Source organism: Sapajus apella, unplaced genomic scaffold, assembly GCF_009761245.1.
Source record: "Sapajus apella isolate SASKATOON/1434 unplaced genomic scaffold, GSC_monkey_1.0 scaffold59, whole genome shotgun sequence".
Classification (NCBI taxonomy): domain Eukaryota; kingdom Metazoa; phylum Chordata; class Mammalia; order Primates; family Cebidae; genus Sapajus; species Sapajus apella.
The window spans coordinates 7,998,457-8,022,060 of record NW_022436999.1 but is presented as its reverse complement, the minus strand read 5'-3'; the positions used below and the strand labels follow the sequence as shown (position 1 = coordinate 8,022,060).

The 23,604-nt window shown below is 43.7% G+C and overlaps 1 protein-coding gene across 1 annotated transcript in view; it reads left to right on the top strand.

The window, feature by feature from the left end:
• LOC116528569 (protein farnesyltransferase subunit beta) overlaps positions 1 to 21,368 on the top strand; it is a 75,369-nt gene extending 54,001 nt beyond the window's left edge. The window contains exons 8-12 of the mRNA XM_032245870.1: positions 1,783 to 1,912; positions 4,942 to 5,074; positions 12,961 to 13,072; positions 14,267 to 14,381; positions 19,901 to 21,368. Of these exons, the coding sequence (XP_032101761.1) occupies positions 1,783 to 1,912; positions 4,942 to 5,074; positions 12,961 to 13,072; positions 14,267 to 14,381; positions 19,901 to 20,032 (622 nt within the window). The 3' untranslated portion in view covers positions 20,033 to 21,368. The remainder of the gene's footprint in view (positions 1 to 1,782; positions 1,913 to 4,941; positions 5,075 to 12,960; positions 13,073 to 14,266; positions 14,382 to 19,900) is intronic.
• The last annotated feature ends 2,236 nt before the right edge of the window (positions 21,369 to 23,604 follow it).

Here is a 23,604-nt window from a genome sequence, read left to right as displayed (position 1 = left end):
GGATATTTTATCCTTTCAGTAGTCTTACTTCATATAATGTTTTATGTAAAGATAAAACTTTAAAAGGTTTTCTTCTGTTCTCTGTCTTACTTTCTTCAATTTATTTTTGTTTTGGTCTCCTCTTTCATAGCAGAGACTGTGGTCAAATGTCTGGTACTCTACAGCTGTCTGTTCATGTTTAAGGGTCCAGCAGGGAAAAGCTGCTGGGGAGCTCTGTGTGAGGGTTGGCAGGATCAAGCCATTCGTTGGGGAATTCTCAAAGCAATATCTGTAGGCTCTTTCCCTTGGGCTTATCACTTCCCTCAGAGAGGAATCTTCTCTATTCCCTTGGAGTATGAAACTGGCAGCCTTGTGTGAAATACACAAAGGGAATGGGGCTAGGGGTATTGTATTGAGATTGCTGACTCTCAATCCCATTTGGTACAGTGCTCCCTCCTCCTCTTAGCTTGTTGGAGAATCTGGAATTCAGATCCTTTTGATTAAACCTCAGAAACTTCCCATCTCCTGCTGGCTTTGAGTAGGGGACTTAAGGTCTGATTCTTATATAGGTTTGCAACCAACAAACTTGGTTCAGATGCATTCCACTTTGCAGAGGTACCCTGTATCTCTAATCTTGGAGCCTTTTATTGGAGCAGATCACCTTGCTTTTTGCTGCCCCTCTCCCAGCCCTACCCTTTGGCTAGGGAAGGTTTCTCTAGTCTGCTAAGTCAGTTATTTCTTACCCTTTTTGTGTTAGTCCATTTTGCATCACTATAAAGGAATACCTGAGGCTGGGTAGCTTATAAAGAATAGAGATTTATTTGGCTCATGGTTCTGCCATCGCCACCTGGCCTAATTATAATTTTAAAAAATTTATTTTTGAATAGTGTAAAGATTCATTATAAAAACTTTTTGAAGAAAGAGTAGAACAAAAAGGAAAAATATTGCCAGTGGACCTGTTCTCAAAGATCACCAGAGGCCAGGTGCAGTGGCTCATGCCTGTAATCCCAGCATTTTGGGATGCTAAGGTGGGAGGATTCCTTGAGGCCAAAGTTCAAGACCAGTCTGGGTAACATGGCAAAGCACCATCTCTACAAAAAATACAAAAACTTGGCTGGGTATGGTGGCACGCACCCATAATTCCAGCTACTTGGGAGGCTGAGGTGGGAGGATTACCTGAGTCCAGGAGGTTGAGGCTGCAGTGAGCTGTGATCTGTAGTCAGCCTGGGTAACAGAGTTTAGACCCTGTTTAAAAAATAAAAGATCACCAGAATTAGCAATCGCTTTCCAATTTTATTTTAACTTGATGGTTATCACCCTGTATATATATGATTTTATAACTTTTTCCCAAAGAGTAATACTTTGAATTACTATGTTTTTTACACAACTAGGCTGTTTCTAAATGTCTGGGTTTTGAACATTTTGTAGTTTTTATTGTACTTATTTTTTTAGAGACCTAGTCTCGCTCGTTCACCCAGGCTGGAGCACAATGGTGTGATCATAGCTCACTGCAGCCGTGGACTCCTGGCCTCAAGTGATCTTCTTGCCTTAGTCTCCTGAGCAGCTGGGATTACACATGGGAGCCACCAGGCCCAACTTCTTCTTCTTCTTCTTCTTTTTTTTTTTTTTTGAGAAGACATTTCCAAAAGTTAATTAGTTGGCATCTTTCTTTTTTTTCATTCATAGTTGTGATGGCTCACACCTTAATCTGAGTGAACTCTTTCTCTGCCACCTAGGATGGTCCTGGACTTGTGTATGTCCACTCACCTGCCACTCAATCTGCTTTTCTCAATCTCTTCTTAGGTGTCAGAACTGGGAAGGCGGCATTGGTGGGGTACCAGGGATGGAAGCACACGGTGGCTATACCTTCTGTGGCCTGGCTGCACTGGTAATCCTCAAGAAGGAACGTTTCCTGAACTTGAAGAGCTTATTAGTAAGTGTCTTTTGAGCCATCCTCCTCCCAGGCCCCAGGTCATTGTGATGTGATTGTAGTCAGAAACGCAGGCTTCAGGAGAGTTTGGCTGTGGGAAGGGCTAACAGAGTTAGCTCTGTTCCAACACAGAGGAAGAAGTGAGCAGCTGCTCTGTCTTGGCTCCCCTTTCTGTCTTCCTGCTTAGAACTTTTAATAGTGTGTAGACTACATAGACTGTGTCCTGCAGACATCTGGTGTGAGCAGTACCAGATGTCTGTACTTTCCTTATACTTCAGTTTTGTAGAATTAGAGGTTATTGTGCATTATAGAAAGAATCTCCTAAGAGGAAAAGTTACAAGAAGAGCTTTGCAGCATTTTGAAACCACTTATTGTCTGCTGCACTATGTAAACATTTAGTACCTACATTTAAATGAGTTGTCTAGGCAGAGCTGGCTAATTGCATTGAGAAGGCAGCTCGAGCATTTATATCTGGACCCCAAACTCCTGGCCAATATTCAGAAGAAGCTCAGAAAGCAGTCAGCTTCAGGGAGTCACTAGATTACAGTTAAATGATGAGTGGGTGCACAGACACACACACCTCCACAGCCACCAAGGAGAAGGCATTCCCCGTCATATCATTTGGGGAGCATGTACCCCCCTGACCATGATCTCAAAGCAATCCAGCTGCAACTGACATGGAGTGCCTCTCCCTGAGTTCAGATGCCAGGCTCCTGTTGTGCGGCCCATCGTGAGCTTCCCGGAGAGTTTCTGTTGTACTCTGTAGAGATGTAACCCGCAGTATCTTGCCTCCACCTTCAGAAAACCTCCCCACCATAGTCTTTTTAAAGATTCGTGAAGGCTTGAAGGCTCATGCTGAAACAGCCAACTTTGTGTGCTGAACTTGAGAGTTTCTCAGATGTTTTAAAATCTGATCACCAGTAAGGGATGAAATGAAAAAGTGCCATCTCCCAGGCAGAAATCAGGAATGTGATTAGGGAGTCCTCAGTTATGATGCCAGTGTTCTAGATTTGAGCCCTGTCCCTACTGCTTCTGAGATGTGGGACCTTGGCCAAATTGTCTAATCTCTTTTAGCTTGATATTTTTTTCTTTTATAAGGTAGGGACAACAATCCTTATTTTTTGAAGGTTAAAGGAAAGAACATTTATAAACAGCCTGGCACATAGTAGGTGCTTAATAAATGTTAGTGTCTCTCTAACCCAGAGTAATAATCTTTTTGGCACAAGGGACCAGTTTTGTGGGAGACAGTTTTTCCGTGGACCTGGGGTTGGGGGATGGGACGGGGGTGATGGTTTTGAGATGATTCGAGTACACTACATTTATTGTGTACTTTATTTTTATTGTTATATTGTAATGTATAATGAAGTAATTATACAACTCACTATAATGTGGAATCAGTGGGAGCCCTGAGCTTGTTTTCCTTCGACTAGACAATCCCATTTGGGGGTGATGGGAAACAGTGACAGATCATCAGGCATTAGACTCATATAGAGCATGCAGCCTAGATGCCTGGCACACACAGTTCACAATAGGGTTTGCGCTCCTCTGAGAATCTAATGCTGCCGCTGATCTGTTGGGAGGTGGAGCTCAGGCAGTAATGTGAGCAGTGAGGAGCAGCTGTAAATGCAGATGCAGTTTCGCTGGCTCACCTACCACTCACCTTCTGCTGTGCAGCCTGGCGTGGCCTGGGGGTTAGGGACCCCAAACTACTCCCATTTGCTTTGGGAGAAGTAGGACCCGTATCTGAAGTATGAATTCTTATAGCCCGAGGAAACAGAACAAATCCATGGGCTTGGGCCCTGGAAAAAATCAACTAGTCTGCTTAAAAACATTTCAGCCCTGTGTTGAGTAGAAATGAAGAATGGACTTCCCGCTGCAGCGCCTGCTTTCGCTTTATCTGACTAATGTTTAGCCCACTTCCATTACCTACTGGAAGCACTGCTTCATTTAAGACCAACCAAGGATATCGAAGTACCTGAATCTGCAGTGCAGTGTTTTATGTCTCCTTTAAGAATTTGTGACTGTGACTCTCTATGGGCAGGTGTTGCCTTGAACAGGGATATAATCTAAACTACAGCTTTTAGGGGAGGGCTGGCCCCCACTTCCATCAAGGGTCCCAGTGGCTTCTTACAGGAACTTTACCTAGTAAGACTCTAGATACAGGGAATGCCCTACCCTGTGCCCTTTCAGCTCAGGGAGGCAGCTCTGTAAGTCTGTGGCTGGAATGGTCTAGGTGGGCTAGGGAGGGAAATGGAAATGTCGTATCTGCTCAGCCAGTTGGTTCTGCTTATTCCCAGGGACCAAACCCATGACTATCTTGATCTTTGTAGTAGAGTGTGTTTAGAAAACTTGTAGATAAGCAAGGAATGGTGGTATCATGTGTGACCACTGAGTGACATCAAGACGTATTTTACATCTTCACAGTAAAAGATTTTCTTATATCAGCCACAGATGGACAGAGTTGTCATTTGGTAATCAGAATGAATGGCGTCTGCTTTCAGGCCTGCTGGTGACTTGCTAAGAGACCTCAGGTCAGTTTCCCCAGGTGTCAAGTAAAAGTGAGAAGCAGCTTGAGATCATCTGATGACATGTAGCACAAAATTCCATTTATCTGCTTTTAATAAACTTCCTTGAGCAGGGAAGTAATAAGAAATGAGTCACTGGTAGTCTTGCCTCAAATTTCCAACTTAAGCCATGTTTATTCAGAGTCTTTGAAGATCTCCTTACAAACCAGCTTGGCCTCTTTATCCTCTCAGCACTGGCACTGCTTTGGAACCCAGGAAAAGGTAGTTTTCTGCTAGACATTGAGCAGAGATCAGGGCTGGATGCCTCCAGGATTGGCTTAAATGCTTCACTGTGTGTCTGTGGCAGTGAGGGGAAGGAAAGGAAGAAAACCAAAGCACCGAAACTGGAGTGCCGAGCAGCCACGAGATGGGAAACCCTCCATCCCACAGATTGATTACTGGAGATCCTTTGGGCTGGATTTTGTCTCTTTTAGGCTACAACTGCCTTTCCCATCTGTGTCTCCTCAGCAATGGGTGACAAGCCGGCAGATGCGATTTGAAGGAGGATTCCAGGGCCGCTGCAACAAGCTGGTGGATGGCTGCTACTCCTTCTGGCAGGCGGGGCTCCTGCCCCTGCTCCACCGTGCACTGCACGCCCAAGGTGAGCCCGGGGAGCTGTTTGCTGGGGCTAGATGGTTGCCTTCCACTACTCACAGTCTGGAAGCCCAGCGTGCTTTTTTAGAGGTGTTGAAATGAGCTCTGTCTCTCCTGGATTTTGAGCGCCCTGTGTGGAACCACATGCCACGGGGCATGCGAATGCAGAGTACGATTTGGTTTCATTGGTTTAGTGTCATTCTTTGCTTCTTGAAATTGGCTATGACAGAATGAGCTCCCTTGAAATTGCTATGGGGAGCAGCAAGGAAGTGGGTGCTGCTTCTGTGTTATCTGGAAGGAGCAGCCCACTCCTGTCCTGGGCTCTTTGGCGACTGCCATCTCCTCTGGGTTCAAGGCAGAGCTGAAAACCCACAGTGTTGCAATAGTCACTGTCGCAACGGCAACGGGAAAGGCAACTGCGTAAAGGGGTAGAGAACCAGAACCCATGGAGAAAAAACTCACCATGTCTGGCTACAGGGTTGTCACCATTAGAAATGTTTTATGTTAACATTCATTGAACAAGCCTAAATGCAAGTTTGTTCCACTTGCACCATTGGAGTAGAAAAATCCACGTTCGTTTCTGTGGGGTCTCAAATGGGAATGCAAAACCGAAGTAGTTAGTGAGCAAAAACTTGGAGAACATTCTCTCCTTGTCTCTTGAAACCTCAGTCTTCCTGCTAACTCCTGCACCATCTTTCTCATTGACTTAATGTGAGAGCAGGCGTCTCTGAGTAGACTGGTGGGAGAGGGGGAGTTTTGGGGCCCTGCCGGTTGCTGATCTGTTTTTGGAGTGAGATCCCTGGGTCCAGAGAGAAGCTGTTCTTTGGGCTTAGTTGGATAATGTAACTGTTCAAATATAAAAGATTCTTTTCTGTCCCTCCTCACACTTTTTCTCCTCGTTTAACTGTTTCTGAACCTCACTTTTTTTTTCCCCCAAGATGGAGTCTTGCTCTGTTGCCCAGGCTGGAGTGCAGTGACGTGATTTCAACTCACCATAACCTCCGCCTCCCAGGTTCAAGCAATTCTCCTGCCTCAGCCTCCTCAGTAGCTGGGACTACAGGCATGCCCTACCATGCCTGGCTAATTTTTGTATTTTTATTAGAGACAGGGTTACACCATGTTGGCCAGGCTGGTCTCAAACTCCTGACCTCAGGTGATTTGCCCACTTTGGCCTCCCGAAGTGCTGGGATTACAGGCGTGAGCCATCACCCCCACCCCTGAGCCCCATTCTTTAGTTTAATTTCCTTTGAGTTGTTGAGTTGTGACCATTTCTGACACTGGATTAAGGTAACAGAGTCCCTGTCCCATTTTCCCAGCCTGGGCCCACTGGGCTTTAAGTGTTAGTATTAAGGCACATAAGGCACTTACCCTTTGAACACAGCAAGTGCTCTGTCAGCAAGTGCACTGACTCTGGAGCCTGCACCGTCTCTGCCTTGACCATTAGTAGGGAAGTCAGGAATTCCCCAAGCCCGATATTTCTAAGTTAGAAAAAACTTGGGGTCATGGTGATCTCTTTATTTGGAACTGGCGAGGTCAAACCCCTGGTAAAACTATCAGTCTTTTACAACCTGTCTCTGGCATGGATAAGTTGCAGTAATTCTGCAATCCCAGGGAAATCTGGAGAGAGCTCTAACAGGAGCAGCACCTGCCAGAGTCTTCCGGGGGGGCTGCTGGTTAACATTTTGTTTATTGTAGTACACGTTCTAGAGGGCTCCATGGCATTCCAAGCTTTGTCCGTGGAAAAGACTGCCCGTGAATCTTGGTGTTTCCAGCTGTTTACATTGGCTGGGAGAAGGCCTGTGTTGTCTGAGGTTCTCCTCCTCCTCAGACACAGGGTGTCTCTTGAACTTGGAACAGACAGGCGTCTGGAAAGAAGGGAAGTGTATTGAGAGGAGGGCAAAATACTGACCTTGGGAGTCAAAAGGGGATGCAGCGTAGAAAGATAGTCACAATATACACTGATCATATCAAAGAAGTATGCATGTAATCCCGTTTTTAGTGAAGAGTTGACTCCAAAAAATTCATAGAAAGTATCTAGGATGTGAAATTACAGGTGGTATTTGTTTCCTCTCTTGTTTGTATTTTCTAATCTAGAAAGATTAGAAATAGTATGTATTTCTCGCATAAAGACAACAAAAGTTACTTTATAAAAACAGGGAAATTCTACAAACAAAACAACAGCAGGGTGGGGGAAATATCTGTGACACGTGATGAATCGCTAATTTTTTTAATTCGAAAAAAAAATCATACAAATCAGTAACAAATGGATGGACAACCCAAGTGAAAAACAGGCAAAGGATCTGAAGAAAGAAGTCCCTGAGAAAAAAATGCTCTTACTTTTCCTACTACAACTGCTACTATTACTGGTAGCGGAGATATCTCAAGCGCTCACTGTATGCCAGGGGCTGTACTGAGCTTTTCACATTTATTTTTTCATTTGATTCTCAAGACAACCCTATGAAATAGGTTCCATTATTTATAGATGAGGAAACAAAGTACAGTGAGGCTAAGTGACCTGCTTTATAATACCTGATTGGCACTCCCAGAGGTTAGTATGTGGTTGTGTGAATCCAGACTAGCTGGCAGGAGAGTGCTGCCCTGCTCATAACCACAGTAGGTGGCCATTAATCCAATGAAAAGTTGTTCAGCTCACTTGTAGTTAAAGAAAAGCTAATCAAAAGAGTGGCACTATTTGTTTTTATTACTGGATTGGCAGAGATTAAAAATCTTGATACCCCGTGGTGGGGGGAATGAGAAAATAGGTCCTTGTTACTGTTAGTGGGGAATGTAAAAAGATAAATCATTTTTTTGGAGGGCAGTTTGGAGACATCTGTTTAAATTATAAGGGTGCTTACCCTTTGAACACAGCGAGTGCACTGTCAGGAATTTACCTGCAGAGATACTAGCAAAGGATGTATATTGAATTGGAGTTTTAATAGCAGCCTAAATGCCCATCAGAAGGTTAAAGGTTAAATTATAAAAATCTTTCCAGACAGTAGCTGCATACCATAGGCTGGTATGGAAAGCTCTCCAAGATACAACATGAAGCATAAGGGGCGGGGCCTGGAAGAGCCCCTGGGCACACAGGCTGGGTACACAGCTTTTCCTAGAAGGTTACACAAAACCCCTTTAACAATGGGTGCCTTTGGGAGAAGAGTAGGAGACAGAAAGAGGGACACTTAACTTTTTAGATTTTTTTTTTTTTTTTGAGATGGAGTTTCACTCTGTCACCCAGGCTGCAGTGCAGTGGCACGATCTCGGCTCAGTGCAACTTCTGCCTCCTGGGTTCAATCAGTTCTCATGCCTCAACCTCCTGCGTAGCTGGGATTACAGGCATGCGCCACCACACCCCGTTAATTTTTTTCTATTTTTAGTAGAGACAGGGTTTCACCATGTTGGCCAGGCTGGTCTTGAACTCCTGGCCTCAATTCACCTGCCTTAGCCAGACAAAGTGCTGGGATTACAGGCGTGAGCCACTGTGCCCAGCCAACATTTTAGATTTTGTATTATACTGTGCCCTTTTTAAGAAACCATGTGCATTACTAATTTTATGTTGGTAAATGCACAAATACATTTTTTAAAAGGCATTGATCATATTGCTAACTCAAAAGCAAACAGAAGGCTCTATATAGTGCAGCACGTGGGTCTAGGCCATGCTCTGACTGGCAAATGACTCGTCAGTGCCTCCATGCCAACGACTACCTTCCATGTGTAGATGACAGTATTTGAGTAGAAGAAGGAATTATTATTAATAGCTTAAAACACTGGGCATGATGGTTCACGCTTGTAATCCCAGCACTTTGGGAGGCCAAGGCAGGAGGACCTCTTGAGCACAGGAGTTCAAGACCAGCCTGGGCAATATAGTGAGAGCTTGTCTCTACAAAAAAATTAAAAACAGTTAACCAGACATAATGGCATGTGCCTGTAGTCCTCCTAGCTACTCGGGAGGCTGAGGTGGAAGGATCACTTGAGTCTGAGAGGCAGAGGTTTGCAGTAAGCTGAGATCACGCCACTACACTCCAGCCTGGGTGACAGTGGCAAGACTTTGTCTCAACAAAGAAAAAAAAAGGCTTAAAAATATCAAGTGCTGACTAAATCAATAAGTTATTTTGTTTTTTGTTTTGTGGAGCAAAAGAAAGCAGCAGGCCTGTGAGTTTCCGTTTGGCTTTGTAGTTACTGGCTTCTTGTATGTTCTTTGGTACATACCCTGGACTTTTCTTGCCCACCTGTGAAATTGAGCTACAGATGGCTGCACCTATCAGTTATGGTGTGGAACGACTTTTGATTTTTTTAGATAAAAGGAACCTTTGAAATGCAAAATGACGTTAGAATGCGGACCTATAATTTCAGGAAGAGGTAGAAAGGATTTAAAAGGCCAGTTCCAGTGCACAGTTACCACCCTGTAATCATATCTGCTTTCATCTTGTTGTGATTATGTGTACTGGTGTCCAAATTCAGGATTTCTGGAAGCTCCTTGTAGAGTTTTTGAACTTTGAGCTTCTAAGCTTCAATAATATAGGAAGTCACTGAAACAGTCTATAATCTTTTAAATAATAAACATAGCGTTTTCTTTTCAGATTCTAATTTTAGCCATGTTATCATTTACCTTATAATCATAGTCTTTTATTTGTTATAGGATATGACATAGATGTACATTTTGTACAGATGTGTAATGCAGTTTCCTAAAGTTTAATAAATATGTTTAAGTAACAGCTTTGTTAAGATATAATATACCATACAACTTATCTATTCAGTTGTGAACCATCATGAAAACAATTTTAGAACATTTTCATCACTCATCCCCCCCAAAATCCCCATAACATTAAATATTGCTTTTTAAAAAATATTTTTTCAAAAAAATTTAAATATTGTTTAAAAAAGGAAATCACAAAGGAAAAATCAATAGTATGATTACATTATTAAATGTAATCATATAAAATGTGTTTTATATTAAATTTTAAAATTAATTTTAAAAAGCTTTAAACTCACATAACCAAAACAGAAGAGCAAAAAGGAGAAAATAGATGCCGCATATGATGTAGACAAAGGGCAAATACAGGACAAAGCTAGATTAAAAAATTGACTGTTAGGTCTCAGAAGATAGAGGCCAAACAGATATCATCATAAGGAAATACAAATATTAAACATGGAAAAATTTCCCCCCAGTTAGTAATCAGAGGCATGCAAATCAGAGTAAACTATCAGGTACTATTTCTTTTTACCATTTTAGTTGCTAAGAACTTTTAAAAAGTAACTAAAGCTGGCCAGGCACGGTAGCTCACGCCTGTAATCCCAGCACTTTGGGAGGCCAAGGTGGGCAGATAACCTGAGGTCAGGAGTTTGAGACCAGCTTGACCAACATGGTAAAACCCTGTCTCTACTAAAAATACAAAAAATTAGCTGGGCATGGTGTCTCCTGCCTGTAATCCCAGCTACTCAGGAGGCTGAGGCAGGAGAATCACGTGAACTCTGGAAGTGGAGGTTGCAGTGAGCCGAAATCGCACCACAGCACTCCAGCCTAGGTGACAGAGCGAGATGGCATCTCAACAATAACAAAAAGGTGCTAATGCTGGAGGTGGTAGAGTAAAATTTTAAATTTTGCTGGCAGCTATATAAAGTCTTTATTTTTATTTTTAGTTTATTTATATATTTATTTTTGACTGTTTCTGTAGAGCAGGGCTACTCCACAGGCAGGAGTAGCCCTATAGACTACTCTCAGTGCTAAGAATAGTCTATAAATTCTTAAAGCCGTTTATCTGTATCTATTAATAGCTTTAAAAATGTTTATTCCCTTTAACCGATATAATTCCACTGTGGTCAATCTATTTGAAGAAAATAATTCTAAGCATAGATAATATTCACAAAGATTTGTGTAGCATTACTGATAATGGCAAAGAACTGGAAACAACCTTGGAAATAAGTAAAAGAAGGTAGAGTGAAGTCCCATCATACCTGTATGTATTATCTTCTATACAGTCCACTGTGCTTACAGGTGAGGAAAACAAAGGAAGGAGATTAAAATAGTGTGAGTGAATCAAAGCATGTGGCCTGCAGCCGGCCTGAGATGGTAGACTGGATGTGTCTCCTTAGGTTGGGTTCGGTTTCGGGGTAAGTATGACGCAGGGTTGAACATGAGAGGCTTTTGTCCCTGGCCTTCAAATGTCAGCTGGCCACGGTCCCTCATTGAGTGTTCAACCTTGAAAACCCTTCCCCCATCTTTTTCTCTGTGTCTGTTTTTTAAGAAATTTAATAAATTATTATTTTCTGTTTGAAATATTCAACAATTTGGGCTAGGTGCAGTGGCTCACGCCTATAATCCCAGCCCTTTGGGAGGCCAAAGAGGGTGGATCACCTGAGGTCAGGAGTTTGAGACCAGCCTGACCACCATAGTGAAACCCTGTCTCTACTAAAAAACAAAAATTAGCTGGGCATGGTAGCACATACTTGTAATCCCAGCTACTCAGGAGGCTGAGGCAGGAGAATCCCTTGAATCCGGGGGGTGGAGGTTGCAGTGAGCCAAGATCATGCCATTGCCTCCAGCCTGGACAACAGAGCGAGACTCCATCTCAAAAAAAAAAAAAAAAAAAAAAAAGTTAATATTCAACAGTTTAATATATTGCTTAAATCTCTATATGGACTGTATCATAAACTTTTCATGTTTATTTTTTAGAAATATTTTCCCTTTTTACTATTTTCTCCAAAACATACAAGTTTATTAATACCATAAGCTTTTATAATTTTCACCATAGAAATTCATATACTCACAAATATATGTAAGACTTTTGGCCCAGTTCTTTTTATGATACAGTTACCTTATGTGTCCACTTAATGAAATACGATATGGCTATTCACAATGATGGCTATGCAGATTATGTAGCAGAATAAAAAGTTTATGCCTATAGTGGTAAGTGAAAAACACAAGATACACACTTACAATAACTAGGTAGAAAAATGCATAGAAACAAAAAGATTAGAAGAAAGAAAAATTAGTTTTCAGGTGCCATTTACCAATTGTTGGGCATTTTTTTTTGTTTTTTTTTTTTTTAAATGATTTATTGTTGGGCATCTTTTAGTCCAGGTATCAAACTATAAAATTGACCAAGGATTTAATGCACATCATATATATGTATTTCTTAATCGATTTCTATGCAGTTGTTTCTGCACACCAGCCCATGATTTGTCCCCCCTTCCCGCTTGATAACTGTGTGGCCCACAGAATTGTTTGACCATACTGATTGAACTTCAGAGTGAAGAAGTCCAGTTGCTTGTCAGTGCCTTAGTAGTATTACCAGAATACCTAGTTTTTCCTTGGGTAACATATGATGCAGGAGGGCAGTTACTAGTAATGCTTTGCTGGAAAATTATTTGAGCCGAGAGACAAGTTAGAGAATTCCCTTTGGAGATCAATTAAATTCAGGCTTAGAAAAGTAGAAGAAACAGGCTTCATTACTCCTGTTAAGAATTCTCTGAGCTAGTCAGTCTGGTTAATAAATTATAGAGATGTGCCAGAGGGAATGTCTTTTGAGGTCCAGGGTAGAGTCATGGACCCAGTTGGGAATAGCTACCGAGGTCAGTCTGGGAAGGTAAGCTCAACGGCCAAGCTGGTTCACCGCCTGCCTGAGTTGTGGTTGAGGATCAGCATCCACGTATATTTCACATGGATGCATTTCAAGAAAGTGAAAGTGCCACTTTGGACTGCTGCTCTTTGACACGTCAAAGTTCAGGAGAAGGGACATGCCGTGCGTAGGACGTGGGGAAGATAGCAGTTGTACCAAGAATGAATGGAAGAAGAGAGGGAAACCTTGACTGTTCCCCCAGGTAAGAAAGCGGAACTAGGTCATTAATACTTGGCTGGATCTGCCAGGTCCTTACTGACCCTTTGCCATTCAACAGGTGACCCTGCCCTTAGCATGAGCCACTGGATGTTCCATCAGCAGGCCCTGCAGGAGTATATCCTGATGTGCTGCCAGTGCCCTGCTGGGGGGCTTCTGGATAAACCTGGCAAGTGAGTGCTTTCTGGGGAGGGAAGGGAGGGGGAGGAGAGAACAGAGGGGTGTGCACCTCAAGCCTACTCAGAGCCAGACCTTGAGAGCAGAGGTGTCACTCTTAGTGCCTGCATAGTTCTAGGTTGTATGGCAAAAAGCACCCCGATGGGGAGCATATTTATCCTGGCATCTCCAGCTGCCTGTCTTGTCCCTCAGCTTGCATGCACCTCCCCCACCCCCACCAGACAGGGAAGCAGATTGCTGGGTAGATAACCTTGTTCTTTTTTTTAATTGGTCTAAATAGAATAGGATACAGTGTTTTTAAAACCCCTGAGTGGTGTTAGAGGCTGTAATCATGACAACTATTATAGAGTGGATTAAATGATTAAGCTCAAATCTGAGGTGCCTTATGTGCTATAAAAGAAAAAGGGAAATGAAGTAAGTCCTCCAACCTTTGTTACCCACCCTCTGTCTCCCCCGCCCCAACACACATCCTGCTGCCCTTGGCATCCAGGGGAAGGCCTGGTCCTGCAATTCGTCAGGAAGAATGTGGCCTATTTCTAGATATTTAGGTATTTTTCTAGAGAATTGGACTGATTTATCACTAGTACTGCCCCTGGAGAGCCCGCTCCAGAAGACAGCTGGAGAGACTGACAGTAAAATTACATTTCCCTTTAACCATTAATAGTTTAAGGTAAAAAAAGAAGAAAAGAAAAAAATTAAAGTTCCTGCTGCTGGGCAGGGCTGGAGGATGGGACTTCTATTTTATTGTGTCTTATTTTTTGAGACAGGGTCTCATTCTGTCACTGGCATAATCACGGCTCACTACAGCCTTCACCTCGGGCTCAGGTGATCCTCCTGCTTCACCCTCCCAAGTAGCCGGAACTACAGGCATGTGCCACCACGTCTAGCTAATTTTTAATTTTTTTTTGTGGAGACAGGGTCTCCCTATGTTGCCCAGGCTGGTTTTGAGCTCCTGGCCTCAAACTATTGTCTTGCCTGAGCCTCCTACGTCCTGGGATTATGGGTGTAAGCCACTGTGCCCAGCCTATGGGGTTTTAAATATCACTGTGGAGAAAACCATGTCTCCTCTAGCCACATGGAGGACAAGGGGGGGACATGTGATTGCACCAGCAGTCTCTGATTAGTGTGGCTGCATGTGTAGATGTGTGCGGGGCAGAGGAGCGCCTGCTCAGAGCTGCCTGTCCTTACAGGTCGCGTGATTTCTACCACACCTGCTACTGCCTGAGCGGCCTGTCCATAGCCCAGCACTTCGGCAGTGGAGCCATGTTACATGATGTGGTCCTGGGTGTGCCTGAAAACGCTCTGGTAAGGCGGGTGCAGGGCTTCACACCCCTTCTCCACAGGGACCTCGTGGACAAAGCCTTTCCAAGTGAGCAGAACTGGTTCTGCATTTTCTGTGTGGACAGGCAGAAGCTTGTGGTCCCCCGCTCTTGGAGCCTTGCAGCCGTCAGTGAGGATGTGACCGTAGAGGAGATGTACCTTTGGGCAAGCTCAGGGTTCCAGATGAGCAGTCTGATCTGTCACAGAGCTGTTGTGCCTTTATCCCGGGGCTGAGGACCTAGCCTACTGCTGGTATTAGCTTCTTCTCAAGGAGGCCGCAATTATGCATCACCCTGAGGCTGTGGGTCCCAGCAGGCTCATGATGGCACTGCAGCTGTGTGGCACTGGCTATACAACCTGCCGCATCTCCCCCAGAGGTTCAGCTTAGATGCCATCTCTTCAGAGAATGACATCCCCAGAATGCTCTGCTTCAGTGCCTTGTTCATACTCTTTGTAGCACTTTACTCAGTTGCTGATGCGTTGTCTAATGTGTATTTGTCTGCTTTCCTCAAAAAACAATAGCCTTGTGAGGGCAAGCCAGCCGAGGACAACCTGGCAGGAGGCGCTCTGAGCCTCAGACGTGAATCCAGTGGAGACTGTCCCCAGTGATCAAATCACAGGGCCCATGCAGACTGCTGTGAATGTGTGTGTGCAGTTCCCCACTCTTACTAAGCCTGAGTTCCACCAGTGTAAACATGGCCTGCTGCTGCCATTTAGGTCACTGCCTTATTTTCTAATCTGTGTCGTTTAACCTTCCTTTTTGTTTCTTTTTAAAAATTATTTAGAGACAAAGTCTCACTCTGTCACCCAGGGTGGAGTACAGTGGCATGATCTTGGCTCACTGCAACCTCTGCCCCGAGTTCAAGTGATTCTCCTGCCTCACCCTCCCGAGTAGCTGGGACTACAGGCACGTGCCACCACGCCCGGCTAATTTTTAATAGAGATCAGGTTTCACTGTGTTAGCCAGAATGGTCTCAATATCCTGACCTCGTGATCTACCCGCCTTGGCCTCCCAAAGTGCTGGGAATGACAGGCAGGAGCCACCGCACCAGGCCACATTGTCATCTTTGATAGCTCTCAACTGCTCCCCAGTGTGGTTGTGTTATTTTATGCTGACAACATCGTTAAGATGAACACAGTCATACTTTTTCTTTTTTGCCAATTTGTTGGATGTGAAATGGTATTTGTTTGATTTTACATTTTCCTCATTACTAGTAAGGTTGAGAATCTTTTCAAAAGTTTGTTGGCCATTTGTGTTGTCTTCTGTGAATTGTCTGCCAGTTCATATCCTGTGCTCATTTTCTTACTGATGGATAACTTGTTTTCCCTTAAGTATTTGTAGTTCTCTGTATACTTCATACCAATCTTTTGTCAGTTACATGTGTATAGTGAATATCTTCCAGCTTGTGACTTGTCTTCTCATTTCGTGACTGTTTTGTGTTGTTATAAAAGAATACCCAAGACTAGGTAATATATAAAGAAAGGAGATTTATTTAGCTCATGGTTCTGTAGGCTGAGAAGTTCAAGGGCATGGCTGTGCCTTCTGGCAAGGGCTGTGCTGCATCACAAAGTGGTGGAAGTCAAAAGGGGAAGCCAACCCATTCGAAGAGAGGAGAGCCTGAGGGCATCCTAGCTTTACAACAGCCTACCCTTGCAGGAACTAATCCATTCTCTCGAGGAGTAATCCAGACTCTCCAGAGCAAGAGTGAGAGCTCACTCACTACTGCAAGAACAGCACGAAGGTACTCCTGAGGGATCCACCCCTCGAACCCATACACCTTCCATAGCCCCACCTCCCAACGTCACCACCCTGGGGATCAGATTTCAACATTAATTTTTGTGGGGACGAATAACCCACATCTAAACCATAGCATTGTTTTTAGTGTCTTTTTATTAAAGAGAAGATTTTAGGCCAGATGTGGTTCGGACCTGTAAACCAAGCACTTTGGGAGGCTGAGGTGGGAGAATTGCTTGAGCACAGGTGGTCAGGGCTGCAGTGAGCTCTGTTTGCACCACTGCACTCCTGTCTGGGAGATGGAGTGAGACCCTGCCCCCAGCCCCCCTCCCCCACAAAAGTATTTTAGTATTTTGATTTTGGAGTAGTCAAATCTATTTGTCTTTTCTGTCGTTGAGGGGTTTGTTTTGAGGGGGGGGGTAGATGATTTACTTAAGAAATCTCTGCCATTTTTTGAGGGAAGCAGACAAAAGGAGGCACACATTAAACAAGTTACAAATTGTGATGCGTGCTATAAAGGTAATGAGCAAGGCACTGCAGCAAGTCATTACGTGTAATTTCTAAATAGTCTGAAGCTTGCTTTTTTGATCTAGATTTTTAATTCTCTTGGATTTCGTTTATGTGTATGGTGAGGGTTGGATATAATGTTATCTTTTTTCCATATGGATAACCAGTTGCTCAGCACCATTTGCTGAAGTCTACCACTGTTCTGCCGATGTGTGTCTCATGTACCACACCCTCAAGTTTCCATACATGAAGGGGCCCTGTTTCTGGACTCTGTATTCTGTTCCTTTGGTCTGTTTGCCTATCTGCACTCTTTTAAGGAAGTCTGAAAACAGGCAAGTCCTGTCTGCCTTGTTGTTTTTCTTCAAAATTGTCTTGGCTATTCTCTGCCTTTTGCTTTTTCCTGTGAATTGTAGGATCAAGTTCTAATAGGATTTTTGTTGGAATTGCACTACATTTTAGATTAATAGGAGAGAACAGACTTTTCCTTCCTGTCTTCCCAGGAATAGAAAGAGAACTGACTTCAATATGTAGCCTTCCAATTATGAGCGTAATTTTTCTTTAATATCTTTCAATGGTCTTTTATAATTTTTTCCATAAAGGACAAGCCTTTTTTTTTTTTTTTTTTGGTTAGAGTTATGCCTAAGTAATTTACAGTTTTTATGTCTCTTGTGACTGGAATCTTTTTTTTTTCTGTTTTATAACTTACTAGTGTATAGAAATGCTAATGATATTTGTAAATCTTGCATCCAGCCACCTTGCTGAACTCTTAATAGTTTTGTTTGTAGAGTCTGTTGGATTTTCTGTTTTATTTTTCTTGCCTTGTATTATTGGCTAAGATTGCCACATAATGCTGACTAAAGGTAATAATAGAGGGCATTCCTGTCTTGCTCCTGATTGTAATGGGAAGGCTTTTTATAATCTGACCATTAAGTATGACATTTACTATAGGGTTGTGATAATTACTTTATATTAAGTTAATGATATTTACTTCTATTCCTAATTTGCTAGGTTGTTTTTGTTTCAGTCAATAAGGTAGTGTTAAATTGTATTGAATGCTTTCTCCATATCTGATTATTATTCATGTTTTATTAATATTCTATTAACCTTATATAAGCTTAATAGAGTATTAATAAAACATATATTAAAGAAGATTCTGTTTATTATTTAGAATATAAGGTTAATAGAATATTAATATAAGGTTATATTCCCAGGTTAAGCCCTTCTTGGTCATAGCAGAGAGAGTATGTCTGTGTCTGTGTGTTCGTTCAGTACACTGCTGGATTCAGTTTGCCAGTATGTTTGCCTAGTACTCTTATTTAGCATTTGTTTGCATGTGTGTTTATAAGAAAGATTGATCTAAAATTTTACTGCCTTGTCCTTTTCCAGTGTTTCAGGATAATACCATAGCCTCATAAAGTTAGATGGGTAGCTTCCTGCCCTGCCAACCTTTTTTTCTTTTTCTTTTTTAGAGACAGGGTCTTACTCTGTCTCTCACTCTGCCGGAGCGCAGTGGTATGATCATAGCTCACTACAGCCTGGAACTCCTGGCTCAAGCTATCCTCCTGCCTTAGCCTCCCAAGTAGCAGGGACTACAGGTGCACACCACTAGAACCTGTTAATTTTTAAATTTTTAATAGACAGGGTTTTGCTATGTTGCCTAGGCTGGTCTTGAACTCTTAGCCTCAAGCTATCCTCCTACCTCAGCCACCCAAAGTGCTGGGATTATAGGCGTGAGTCATTGCACCTGTCCCCCCTCCTTTTTTTTCCAGTCTCTTAAAATGTTTGTATGGGTCAGAGATTATCTGTTTCTTTATAGGTTTGATACTACTTGCTTGAGAAACCATCTAGATCTGGTATCTTTTGGGAGATGTGGGGGTGGCAGAGTAAGCAATTATTTCTTCATATAGGCCTTTAAAAATTCCTTAAGTCAATTTGGACAGTTTTTGTGGTTTTTAAAAATTGTTTATCTAAAAAAAAAAAAAAAAAATTCATCAACATCCCACGGGGGAAAGAAAAAGTTGTTTATCTGAAGTTTGGTATGTTTTAGCATGAAGTTGCTCATAGTATTCTCTCAAAACGCTCTTCATCTCTCCTGCAGTCATATCCCCTTCTTCATTCTCCTACAGTGCGAGAATCCTGAATATTGGCCTAGGATTATGCCCTGTGTCAAATCTAAAATTTCTTTGGGTTTCTGTGATGTACTAGAATAACATCGTAGAATTTAAATATGACCTGACAGCCTTACTACATAATAGGGCTGTGGTCCTTTTTTTTTTTTTTTTTTTTTTTTTCGGGCTCATTGCAACTTCTGCTTCTCAGGTTCAAGCAATTCTCCTGCCTCAACCTCCTGAGTAGCTGGGATTACAGGCACCCCCCATCATGCCCGGCTAAATTTTGTATTTTTGTAGAGATGGAGTTTCACCATGTTGGCCAGGCTGATCTTGATCTCCTGACCTCAGTGATCCATCTGCCTTGGCCTCCCAAATTGCCGCAATTACAGGCATGAGCCACTGTGCCCGGCCCTTTTTCTCTTGATTATAAATGTAAATACATGTTTATTATTTTCATAATTGGGATACATAAAATATAAGAAAATTAAAACAATCATCACTATTAATATTTTGATATGGGTACGATTTTTGCCTATATATACATCACAGGTACGAATACACTTTTTAAAAAGTTTAAAGCCAGGCGTGGTGGGTCACGCCTATAATCCTAGCACTTTGGGAGGTTGAGGCAGGTGGATTACCTGAGGTCATGAGTTTGAGAACAGCCTGGCCAACATGGTGAAACCTTGTCTCTACTAAAAATACAAAAATTAGCCAGGCATGGTGGCTCACACCTGTAATCCCAGCTACTGGGGAGGCTGAGGCAGGAGAATTGCTTGAGCTCGGGAGGCAGAGATTGCAGTGAGCCCAGATCACGCCATTACGCTCCAGCCTGGGCAACAGAGCAAAACTTCATAAACGTTTGAAATAGTATTGTACATACTATTTTCTCAATAGGTTATAAACATTTGCCTATATCATTAAATATTTAAATGCATGTTTATAATGGCTGTATATTACCCTGTGTCTCATGTACTAGATCATTTTAGCAAATAGGCCATTTTTGAACCTTTGGGCTTTGTGTGATAAATCTTTGTGTGTATCTGATTCCTTATACTAAATTCTTAGAAGTGCCTTTCATGGGGCAAAGGAGGTGTATGTTTTCAAAGACCACCAGGATGATTCACTAGCCCCTGTTCTTCCCCTTGCAGCAGCCCACTCACCCAGTGTACAACATCGGACCAGACAAGGTGATCCAGGCCACTACATACTTCCTGCAGAAGCCAGTCCCAGGTTTTGAGGAGCTTAAGGATGAGACATCGGCAGAGCCTGCAAGTGACTAGACGACCTGGGTCTCTGCAGCTCTGTGCTCACTCATCTCCCCAGTCAGACAAGGTTTATACGTTTCGATACATAATGCGTCCCGTGCTACACAAGCCTTAGCCACATTGGAGCTGTTGTTCTCTTTGTCGTTTCTTGTCAAACACAAACAAAACAAAACCAATGGCTCTGCATTTGGAGAACACAGTGGCTGGTTTTAAAAATTCTTTCCACACCTGTCAAACCAAAAATTTGTCAGCCCATGTGGTGTGGTTGAACAGTGCACGCTGGGAGGAAGCAGCCCCTCCCTACCAGCTCTCCAGCCAGGATGATCACACAGAGATGAATGGCATCTGAGTGTTATGGCATCCAGTGCCACTGCTGACTCCCACTTGCACGCCACCATTCAGTCACCAGACTGGGTGCCCTCCCATGGGTGGAATAAGTCTGCTCCAGGCCGGGCTTTGGGTCCCACCAAGATGAGTTCTCTGGAAGACTGTGGTGGGGTTGCACCAGGAGGTGCCTCTGCGTCTTGACTCCCACCCTGCTCATTTGCAAGGGAAAGGAGCTGGAGGTGGGGGGAGAAAGGTCTCCTTCAGTTAGGAGTCCCTCCCCTTCAACACTGGAGAACTGAGCCTTGCATCTCTCCAGGGTCCAAGTCCACGCTTGGTGCACAGGTAAGACTTGCTTCAGCCCCAGGTGTGGCGACTTAGACTTGGGAAATAATTATGAGTAGAAAAGGAACCTTGAGTTCAACGTGCCATAGGAAGCAGCCCTCCAGTGCCCACCAACCTCACTCCTCCCCATCATGTACCATGAAACCCCCTTTGCTGGCCTCAAGGCAGTGCCTGCAGGCTGAGGCCATTCTGTGGGTTTCTGTCTTTCTTCCACCAGACTCCAAGCCCACTCTTCTCCAAGACAATGTTGTCTTTTCTTACCCAGAGTATTAACACTACTAAGTCTTTCACCTTAATTTATGACTCAGGATTTATTCACGTCCTGCTCACTCTAGGCTCACAGGAATAAAATCAAGTGCTAGACAGGCTCGCTGCCACTAAGGCACTAGCCTTGGGAGCTGGTGGTGGCAGCAGGGGGTGCCGCCCAGCGTGCTGAGTCCTGGCTGTGCCTCCGCTGTGCTGCACATTGAGCCCCTTCTCAGTCAGTGGGGTGTTGAGTTGGGTCATCTGTCCACTGACCTGGCCTTCATGTAAGCAGCTGTGGGCTGTGGGCAGACAGGAGCTCAGAGATGCAGCAATGAGGCTCTTAGAAAAGCCTGGCCATGTGCTGCCTCCAATTCCCTTTTGCTTTGACCTATTGGGCTATTACCTCCTTGAAATAATAAAAGAATAACATTTTCTATGACTTCTCTTATTTGTGATCTGTACCAAGAAAATGCCCAATGGTAGGAGCTATTGGGTTGCTCATGGGATGGTCAGTCTCCTATGTGCGGGATTCCAGACTATTCATATCGATGGTAACAAAGAACAACCCGAGTTCCATCCTCACATTCTGTCTCCTCCAGTAGAGGAAGCCATGGCCCTAACAGAGTGGGAAGAGTTGTTTTCCAAGCTCCCTGGGGTAATTCAATGTGCTTTGTCCCAGCCCTCCACACACTGCATTTCATGGTCTGTCTCCAACAGACAGGACTGTGCCCAGTAGCCCGAGAGCAAGCTGATTCAGCAAGGGTGGGTGGATGTCCTGGCCAGAGGCAGGGGCTGTCACAGGGACAGACTGGAACTCTGGTTGCTTGGTTTTCCCTTCCTCTGGCAAGAGACCCTCTCCCAAGGGAGGCCAAGAACATGGATGTCCTGTGGCCTGACCCTCCAGAAGATGGTGTCCTTAGAAGATGCCCAAATCCACATAAATAAGCAAAATGCGCATCCAGGAATGTAATTCCTGCCCCCTGTGCTGTTTTTGCCCTGTTAACAAAGGTTTGCACCGCAAGGCAACATATTCCATCACTATAACAAAAGGCAAAATCCTCTCAGCACCAGAAGCCTCAAGGTATTGTGTGATTAATAATAATTAATGTGGTTAACAGAACGGACTGCTTCAGTCTGAACTGGCGTTTTACCAAGGAGGGATCTGAGCTGGGCCCCGAAGGGTAGGTAAAGTTAGTCTGGGTAGAGAAGTGAGAGGGTTATTTCAGGAGAGTTTACACTGGCAATAAGACATCCTTTTCAAGAGGGTTTCCTGACAGCCTCCAGGGTGAGTCCTAGAGATTTGTTTATTCATTTGAGACAGGATCTTGCTCAGATGCACCCAGCCTGGAGTGCAGTGGCACAATCATGACTCACTGCAGCCTTGACCTCCTGGGCTCAGAAGATCCTCCTGCCTTAGCCTCCCAAGTAGCTAGGGCCACAGGTACATACCACCACAACTAGCTAATTCTTGTATTTTTTGTAGAAATAGGGTTTCACCATGTTGCGCAAGCTGGTCTTGAAACTCCTGGGCTCAAGCGATCCTCCCACCTCAGCCTCCGAAAGTGCTGAGATTACAGGTGTGAGCCACCGTGCCTTCGGAGAGTATGTGAATCCTTGAGTAGACGACATTTATGTAGCATTCAAGGTGGCTTACCCCAAATAAAGGCTTTATCCCATCAATAAACACAAAACTAATACAGAGTGCTGTATCCAGATGGGCCCCAGTTTCACCTGTAGACTCCATCTCAGACCCACCTTGAATACCAGATAAGTTGGGAAGCCTGCCAGACCCTACTGGAGGCAGAGCATAAAGAGCTCATGGGTAAACAGGGGAAACCCCATGAGATAACAATACCAGTAGCCAATAGTTCTAAACTGCTCTCCCTTCTTGGTATTACTAAGCATTCTTCTGTATCTTTCATGACTGGGATACTTTTCATATAATAATAGTGTCAAGTGACAAATATATTCTTTGTCAGTAAGGCTTGGACCAAGCATTCTAGTCACCCACGTGCACTGCTTGGTGGTATTTACTGCCTTTGAATAGGAAGGAGAGTATAATAAGATACCATTGCAACTGGTAGAAAACTTGGCCCAAATTGGCTTTTAAAGCAAAGAGACTATCTGTTGACTCTGAATTGCAAAGTCGAGGAATTTGGCTGGCCGTTCGGTTCTTCACCCTCCCTCCATCTCTACATTGGCTTCAATCTCAGGTCCTCTATGGGTTAGAGTACCAATAGCTCCAGATCCTACATCCTCTTGGGGTGAAGTTAGCAGACAAGCCCACCTGGTGCTGCCCCAGCCTTCCTTCCCAGCAAGTGTCATTGTGTTTCACTGGCTTTAATCAAACCAAGTGCCTTTCCAAGAAGCAGTCTGGTGGCCTGGAGAATACAGTCCACCAGTTGGCTGAAGTCTTGGTCACATGCCTCTCCCATGAGAGGGAAATGAGGCTTCATCAGAAGCATGCAGTTTTTGAGAAGGAATGAAGCCCCAAATGCAAATTAGGTTTGTTGCCAAAGAGGTAAATGGATACTAGAGAGGCAAACAGCCATTGCTGTCAAACAGTGGGTTATTACTGGGACAGAAGCCTGTAGAGACATTGTTAGCATCCACGTGACTCTTCCCTACCTATGGCAGCCAAAAGGTTTGCCTGGGCTTGGTGTCCTCATACC